The following is a 9,106-nucleotide window of genomic DNA, read 5'->3' as shown; positions in this document are numbered from 1 at the left end:
CTTTAATGACGGCAGCCCTCGTCACTCTGGTGGCTCAGTCACCATAGCAACGTTTACCAAACAGACCACTGCGACACAGACCTGCTAGCTAACTATTTCTCTTTATCACTATAGTATTTAGCTAACAATTTTTGTGAGTAAGTTTTACACAACATATTCCTAATATGGAAGAAGCTAATGATGTTCCAGAAGAGGCGCCCTCGGTGTTGTCCGAAAATCAAGAGGCTAAGAACGGGTAAATCGGCTACTTAGCTTGCTAATAATAGTAACTTTAACGTTAGCTAGTCAGTCGAATATATTTTTTATGCTCCATTGGCTATTTGTAATAAAAATAATAATGATGATCGTAACATATGTATACAATTCAGACACTGCAGATTTTTAAACTATATTTTATCGTGCTTAGTTTTAGTTTCCATTTGAATACATCTGCTAAATGTAGGCTACACCTTCAGGGTCTCCACCCCGGAGGTTGAAGAAGGCCCCAGGATGGAGGTCCATGAGGAGTTTAATCAGGAGCCCTTGGAGAGCCAGCCTCAAGAGAAGGTGGTAGAGACAAGTGAAAAGGTTTGTTTAGTTTCCAAACCCATCTGTGTCTGTGTCACATTGACAATAATTTCATTGATCAATATCACAATTTTAATTATTGCAAATTCATTATATTCTCCTGGGACAGTGGTTGGATCTGAAATTATTCAATCCAAGTATTAATTTTTAGAAGAAGGAAACTCCAAATCCAAGACTTAACAGTATTCCCATTGTGGTCCTTGATGTAAAGACAGCAAAGATACTAATGAAGCAACGCAATGAATAACTAAATCATCAATAAATTGCCTTCAAATCAACTTTGTTGCTTTAACAATATGTGTTGCTTTAACAATATGAAATTAAAAAAGGATTGTATTATGATATAACAAAATACATCCATGACCACCAAAAATGGACAATAATAATGTTAAGCGATGAATCAGTCTAAAATAGCTCCTGGTTATATCATTGTTATAAATAGAGAGCTACTATTTAACTTGAAGGCAATTTCCTAACGTGAACTCAGGAAGAAACTGTCCTCTTCTATGTTAGATAATCTCTCATCAGAGGATGATCAACCTGCAGAGAGATTTGATGACAATAGTGACCAACCTACAAACTGCAGCTGACGCCAAAGAGTCGATGCGAAGGACAGAGCTGGAGAAGGCTCGCAAAGATAGGTAATCTTTTAAAAGTGACTACTATCTCTTTTAACACTACCTTACCTTTGTCCTCTACTAACACCCCTATCATATAGATAATACACTTAAAAAAAAACATTAAAAAACCCTGTGGGGTAATTTTACTTTCTACTCCTTCTGTTTGCCACCATCTTTGTCCTTGGTCCAGATTGCAGCGGCTGGAGAATGATGAAGAATTCAGCCGGAAAATATTTGAGGAAATCACCGGAGGGTGGTCGATAGCTAAGCAGAAGGTGAACCCTCAGGAGCTCCAGGAGGCCCTAAACAACCAGCAGCAGTTATGTGCTGCTCTTCTAGAAGACAAGAAAAAACTCATAAATGACCTGCAACAGGTAAATCATCTATCTATCTATCTATCTATCTATCTATCTATCTATCTATCTATCTATCTATCTATCTATCTATCTATCTCTAAATTGTCTTCTGAAGGCCTTATCCATTCATTTCATCACTTGCTGTCTGTTGTCTAAGCAGGAGCTCAAAGTTGGAGATGATCTCTATGTTAAGGACTTGAGGAAGAAAGCAGAGGACCTCAACCTGATGATGGAGAGAATGGAGGAACAGATCAAAACACTGACAAAGGCCTATAGGGAGGAGCTGGCTGAGATTAAGGTAGGATCCAGATCTAGGTTAAGAAACACCATTAGCACCTATAAATTGCCATGCAATTTGGTACAAATGTGCATGTCCCCCTCAAAATTAATTGTAATAAATTTGGTAATCCTCTGACTTTCTGTCTAGCATTGTCATCAGGCCAAAATTTAAATTTGTCCAGTACTGGTTTATTTAGCTAATTAGCAAATGTTAGCATGTTAACATGCAAAATTAGCATGGTGAACATTGTAAACATGGTAAACATTACACCTGCTAAACATTAGCTTGTTTGCATTATCATTGTGAGCATGTTATATTAAAGTTAGCAGTTAGCTGAAAGCACCGCTGTACCGCTGTCATTGTTGTACTGTAGTCTTGTTTAAGCAATTTTTGTCATTCTTACTAACGGTTGCTCTTGTTGTGTTTGTAGAGAGTTTATCATCAGGAAAGTGAAGTCTTACTCACAAGAGACAATACTGAATGGGAACAACACATAAAGGAACTTTTGGACAAAGAGGTCAGTAAAACTGAAATAAACTACACACACACACACACACACACGCACACACACACACACACACACACACACACACACACACACACACACACACACACACACACACACACACACACACACACACACACACACACACACACACACACACACACACACACACACACACACACACACAGCCAAACATGTAGGCTCAACCTTTGGTCTTCTTTTATCTTAATTCATATCTTATATCTTACATATATCAACTCTGTTTTTAATGATTTTTAATCCATTTGTAGCTGGAGAGGCTGACACAGAGGAAGAAGAAAGTGGAGCAGTATGAAGTGATAATTCACAATCTGATGTTGGAGACTACTGACAAGTACAGTCTGGTCCAGACAGAAGACAATGAAAAGTTTCAGGTTTGCACAGATATCAAGACGCACCCTGATAGCTTATCCTTTGACAGAGAAAGTTGTGCTATGAGCTCTATTTAAAAAATGCTCCTGATGAGATAATTGTAGTGATTGGGATATTATTGGCAAGAATAATATGTGTTGAAAAAGTGTTCAAAGGCCCTAAATCTAATTCTTGCTTCTTTAGGTTCTGGATAGACAGCATCAACAGATAAAGGTCACCAGCATGATCACGAAGCTAAAACAAATAAAGCAAAAGGATGAGATAGCAATAAGCAACTTAAGCCTGGCCCAAATGAGAAACAGGGCCATCAGGTAGTACAGATTTTTCGCATGCACGCACACACGCGCATGCACACACGCACACACACACGCACACACGCACATACGCATGCACAATTTACTTTCTGTTTCTCTGGCTGTCTTTGTGTTTCAGTCTACAAACGGAGATTAAAAACCTAATTGATAAGAATTACAGTCAGAAGAAATGGTTTACAAAGAAAAGCCGGTATTTGGCCGTGGACTACAAACGCAACATCCAGCAATACGAATGCATGAAGAAGAAAATCAAGTGAGTCATAATTATCCTAACAGTTTAAAGTATCACTGATATACTGTATGACTGAATCTTTGTCTTTTTGCACTTCTCTTTTATTTACACCTCCGCGCCTCCTTCACTTCATGCAGGCACTTTGCAGTCGCTGATGCCAGAAAATTTGAGGAGATGTGGGTAATGATTGAAGCAGAGGTGAAGCAACTAGTTGAGAAGGTTTTGGTCATTGATTCACTGATCTGCAAGCAGCCCCTTGGTTTAGCCTGGGAGCGGCCTCAAGTGCAGTTCATGGGGCTTTCTGGTCCCATCCAGCCTCAGAAACATGCCTCCCAGCTGTTTCACACCGGGCAGGCTTTACAGTGTAGTCAGAGGATGATGGACCTCTCAGTTGGGTCGAGGCTGGAGACTGACACTGAGAGCGTAAACATGGAAATGTACAAGGAAAAGACGGCAGGTCAGAGTGTCACAGAAATGGTGGAAGGGAAACTGTTGATGGAGACACAGAAGAAAGTGCTGGAGCTGCTGTGTGATGAGGCGGTGAGAAACAGGTTTATTATTTATGTTTACTAGTACAATGCCTGATCAAAATGTGCCTGTTTGGAATGGGCTAATTGCTTGGCTTGGTATATTGCTGCTGGTAAAATTCTCCAGAACCAAATTGTACCCCAAAGTTACACACAGAAGGAACCCAAAACCACTTAAAATGCAACTCCACTGTACAGCCTACTACTGACTTGAAGTGTGTCAGGAAGCTCAGAGATTAGGGTATTTTCTGACTCTCTTTAGAAGTGGCAAATGTACAGCTCACGGCAACTTAATATGATATAGTGTTTGGCTTTTGTTTGATATTTAGTGTTCGCAAATGGCTATTTACTAAGTCTCCTTTTAAAAAAATGCTCTGAGTGAATTTAAGCTGGGATTTCATTGAGAAGGGTAGACTTGGAAACGCTAGCGTTACGTAGCGCCTTTTTCCCAACCTTTTGAACCCAACAGTTGGAATGTTCCTGTCTGCTATCCGCTCGTGCTCCAGGAAAGTGGAAAAAAAAAAGTTTTCCCCTGGTATATCCAGTAATCATGTTAGGTTGGGAGCGAGCCTGATGCGTGTTGTAGCAGAAGTTTAAAAAAATATTTTTTAACATGAAATTTTTCCTCAATCTTTATTTAATAGTTTTTAATATCTAATGCTGTCTAAATTTGCTCAAATCCTCCAAAAGTGTGAAGTTGATTGGATGAACGGTTCATGAGATATTTAAAAGACAGATGCACACACACACACACACACACACACACACACACACACACACACACACACACACACACACACACACACACACACACACACACACACATTCAGAGTAGTCACGATTTGTTAGATAGATTACAGGAAGAGTTTATTAAGCGGTTGTTTGCACAGAAGAGGAAAAAAAGATAAGATAAATATAAGATAAAAAAGATCAAGACCACTCTCACGTCTGTCCATTAAATAGTCTTAAGTCTCTTCTGGTCACAGTGATGACAGAAATAGCCTGGAACATGGTGAGCTTTACAGGTGGTTGGTGGCTTTTGTTACCTTTGGACAGAGCCAGGTCTTTATGCTTATCTTAGCTAAACTACTGCTGGATGTAGCTTTATATTTACCAAAAAAACATGAGAGTGATTTCAATCTTCTTATCTTACTCTCAGCAAGAAAGCAAATACGTAGTTCCTTAAATGTTGACCTGTTAAAGGATGGGTTCACATTTTTTTAATTATATCTTAAAAAATAGTCTGGCCCATATAAATGTTGAATGTTGGTTTCTAATCCTTCTCCATCATTTATGACATTACAAGCATGTGACAAGCATTTTAAACAAAAAGTGATCCTTCCTTCTATCACAGGGCTTCCTGATAGAGGATAAACTCCTGAACCTGCTGGCTCCCCTGGAGAAGGAAGAACAGACCGTTGTGAAACTAGGCTCTCTCCTTTGTGTGAGTTCATGTAGTGTAATGCATCAGTGTAATGCTGGACTGTTTGGAGCAAATACTGAACAACAAGACAAATTGTTTTCTCTTCCAGTCTTTTGGCATCGAAGATGAAGATGTGCCCAAGTTGGCTCATTTCTTGTTAAATTACAAACATCAGCAGAGAGAGCAGACCGAGGTGAGGGGGCAAAAATATGGCTTGAGTCTTTCTTGAGACTATTGAAATTAGACAGTTACTATTTCTGTTTTTTTTTCTGCCTGCCTGCAGGGTGTTTGTGATGAGTTGGATGAAACCAGTAAGAAGGCAGAAGAAGTGGTGACCAAGTCTCCATCTCATCTGGCCTCTGATCTCGTTGATCCTAACCACGTTGTACCTGCTCTGAAAAGTTTCCTCCAGGAGCACGTGAGGTCCAGGTAAGACCACATTTACACCCATTTAAACCATTTATTTATGTAATTATCTGTCAGATTTGAAGATTGAATTATGAGATAAAATAGTCTTTCTCCATGAATATGAGATGCTAATGTGTTACTGGTGCTCTCCAAGGGAGAGCTCAGCCCGCCAACATCACTGTTTTCATGGAGAAGCCCGGGATACTTCAGAGGATGAAGCCTACTGGGAGAGTATGGGCAGTATAATTTCCGAGGACAAACTGAAACTCTGGGATGCGGTGGAGAACACACTTAAGCAGTACCAGTGAGTAACACTCACACACACACACACACACACACACACACACAAGCAAGCAAAGCAAAGCAAAGCAAACAAAAGTGACTCAAAAGTTTGTGTGTGTGTGTGTGTGTGTGTGTGTGTGTGTCCAGTGCGGTCCTGACAGATATCTCTGAACTCATCCCTGAAATTCAGAGTCTGAAGCAGCAGAACACAGAGCTGCGGATGTTGCTACAACAGTCTCTTAACTCAAGGGTATGTTTTATCTATGTATGGGATAATTTCTTGTATGTCCCGTTGTTTTCCAGATAGTCAATGAGGGTGGAATTGAAAAAAGCGTGCCTCCTATGGAGCCATTTTATGCTAACAAGCCATCACACGCCGTTAGCATCCCATTTAATTTAGTTCAGTTTGGCGCCACTTTGACAGTAACTAACTAAACTAGAAAAAAGTATAAATCAAACTTTTCTGCTTTTCTTTGTCACATTTCAGTAGCAAATTGAATAATTTTAGTTTTCGGTCCGGAAAAACAAGCAGGTGTGGACACCTGTGATGTACATTTTCACTATTTTTCTGGCATTTTCTGGACCAAAAGATTAATGAAATATAGAATTGGCACGATAAACAATAATGAATATAATTGTTATATTTAGGCCTACTGTATTCAAATAATCCAATCTATAAATTTGATAGGGCAGAAATGAATGTGCTTTTTCTCTAACATTATCCATCTTTGATTCTCTGATAGGTCAGCACAGAGCTGGAGATGCTGTAATCCAAACTCAGAGTCAGCAGAACTGGGCCAGTGTGTGGAATCATCCTTAATGTATATTCACTAAAATAAAGCCTCTATAAAATCATTTTTGGTTTGCAGTTTTTACTTTTACCGTCTCAGAATAAAGACATAGGTAGAACAGTCAAGTGTAACATTTGTAACACACTTCTGTTCATGTGGCATATCGAGTGTATACAAAATATCCAGCAGTGTTGAAGAGCTTATGGCTGAGCTCTGATGAAAAGAGAAAAGAGCCAAGCCATGAAGAGGAGACCCAGCACAGCAGCCAGCAGCACTGCTCCCGGCCCGGATACACACCATCCTCACTGGACTCAGGAGCCAAGACATGCTGGTACTGGGACGACTGCAAAGAGAGATTCAGAGATTAAACAGCAATCATCCATTGTTTTCATGTAGATGGTACTGAAGAATATGTCACCTAAAGAAAAAAATGATATCCATGGGTGGAAGTAACATATGAGTTTGAGATTAAACAACAATCATCCATTATTTCCATGCAGAAAGTACTTTAAGAACATTTTCAAGTTTTAAGTTGCATCGGGCAACAAAGACTAAACCAAAGAAACATTACATAATTAACAATAAACTGTGTAAGAATGGAACAAAAGAAAGGAGATAAATCAGGAGCTGCACCACCGGGTGAGCAGCCAACAGTGTAAGGGGAGATAAGTAAAAGTACAAGGTGACGTTTTGTGACTTTTTTATTACATACTCTGTTAAGAATTTGATGAAATGCTGCACTATGAATTTTTATGACATAGTGTACTATTACTTTTTGTAACTTTTAAATGACATACTGACTTTTAAGATTTTATTACGTTATGACCTTTTATCACATGCTATACTATGACTTTTCATGACTTTATGATATATTATAATATTACGTTTTAGGACATGTTTATGACATAGTATACAAATACTTTTTTGTAACTTTTTTATGACATAATGACTTCTTATGACGAACTATGCTATGACTTTTTTATTACATTTTCATGACCTACTTATAATAGGACTTTTTATGACATCCTGCATCATGACATTTTTGTGAGATACTATACTTGACTTTTTATGACATACTATACTATGACTTTTTAAATACATTTTAACTACAAACTGTACTTCGACTTCTTATGACTTTTTTATGATATATTATACCATGACCTTATGACTTAATTACGACATACCATACTTTGATTTCTTAAGAATTACTATACTATGACTTATAATGACATAAGTATACTAGGACTTTTCTGACACACTATACATTTACATTTTATGACTTTTTGATCACATACCAAACTATGACTTTTCATGAATTTTTGATGACACTATACTGTGACTTTTTTAAGCGTTTTTATGACATACTACACTGTGCAGTTTTTTACTATACTATGACTTTTTAAGTACATTTTAACGACAAACTATACTTCGACTTCTTATGACTTTTAATGGCATACTATGACTTTTTCATGACACACTAAATCATGACTTTTTATTAAATACTATACCATGACTTTTTCATGACATGCTACAGCACGACTTTTTTATTAAATACTATGCTGTGACTTTTTATGACATACTACACTATGACTTTTTCATGACATACTATATCATGACTTTTTATTAAATACTATACTATGACTTTTCCCGACATACCATAGTATGACTTTTTTCGGACATACATTCTTTTTATGACTTTGTTTGACATAATCTGCTATGACGTTTTACGACATGCCATGGTATGACTTTTTTCTGACATACTTATACCATGACAATTTCATGACACACTTTACAATAACTTTTTATTACTTTTTATGACATACTATACCATGACTTTTTCATGATATGCAATAATATGAAATTTTATGACTTACTTTACTATGACTTTTAATGACATACTACAGTATGACTTTTAGGACATTTTATAATATGAAATAATATGACATACTATACTATGACTTTTAATGACATACTTATACCATGACTTTTTCATGACACACTATATCATGACGTTTTATTAAATACCATACTATGACTTTTTATGACATGCTACATCATGACTTTTTATTAAATACTATACTATGACTTTTAATGACATACTACACTATGACTTTTAGGACATTTTATAATATGAAATAGTGTGACATACTATACTTTGACTTTTAATGACATACTTATACCATGACTTTTTCATGACACACTATATCATGACGTTTTATTAAATTACATACTATGACTTTTTATGACATGCTACATCATGACTTTTTATTAAATACTATACTATGACTTTGTATGACATAATCTACTATGAGGTTTTACGACATACTATACTATGACTTTTTATAACATACTACACTATGACTTTTTCATGACATACTATATCATGACTT

At 37.1% G+C, this 9,106-nt stretch overlaps 1 protein-coding gene across 4 annotated transcripts; it reads left to right on the top strand.

Annotated features, from left to right (window-relative positions):
• On the top strand, nucleotides 1-6,781 carry drc1 (dynein regulatory complex subunit 1 homolog (Chlamydomonas)). Of its 4 annotated transcripts, none has more exons than XM_034900173.1 (16): nucleotides 1-235; nucleotides 456-546; nucleotides 1,081-1,208; nucleotides 1,378-1,561; nucleotides 1,704-1,841; nucleotides 2,254-2,340; nucleotides 2,619-2,741; nucleotides 2,923-3,050; nucleotides 3,172-3,306; nucleotides 3,423-3,825; nucleotides 5,167-5,256; nucleotides 5,345-5,428; nucleotides 5,519-5,664; nucleotides 5,798-5,947; nucleotides 6,073-6,175; nucleotides 6,669-6,781. In XM_034900173.1, exons 1-16 carry the CDS (start codon nucleotides 165-167, stop codon nucleotides 6,693-6,695), a joined length of 2,088 nt encoding a protein of 695 aa, XP_034756064.1. In that variant the 5' UTR covers nucleotides 1-164; the 3' UTR covers nucleotides 6,696-6,781. The 4 variants fall into 4 exon arrangements, with proteins under 4 accessions (XP_034756064.1, XP_034756063.1, XP_034756066.1 ...); XM_034900172.1 differs by having other exon boundaries at nucleotides 456-567; nucleotides 1,096-1,208; XM_034900175.1 differs by having other exon boundaries at nucleotides 456-567; nucleotides 5,825-5,947.
• Nucleotides 6,782-9,106: the final 2,325 nt, after the last annotated feature.

This window comes from Etheostoma cragini, chromosome 18 (assembly GCF_013103735.1).
Source record: "Etheostoma cragini isolate CJK2018 chromosome 18, CSU_Ecrag_1.0, whole genome shotgun sequence".
Classification (NCBI taxonomy): Eukaryota; Metazoa; Chordata; class Actinopteri; order Perciformes; family Percidae; genus Etheostoma; species Etheostoma cragini.
The sequence above is the reverse complement of the archived record's forward strand: the minus strand, read 5'-3'. Positions and strand labels throughout refer to the sequence as shown.

Bases quoted from the DNA above. Each gene is read 5' to 3' on its own strand.
- drc1 (XM_034900171.1), top strand. From the start codon at position 165: ATGGAAGAAGCTAATGATGTTCCAGAAGAGGCGCCCTCGGTGTTGTCC. The intron at 1,562-1,703 runs GTAAATCATCTA...TTGTCTAAGCAG, and splicing joins TCATAAATGACCTGCAACAG to GAGCTCAAAGTTGGAGATGA. The intron at 5,257-5,344 runs GTGAGTTCATGT...TTTCTCTTCCAG, and splicing joins AACTAGGCTCTCTCCTTTGT to TCTTTTGGCATCGAAGATGA.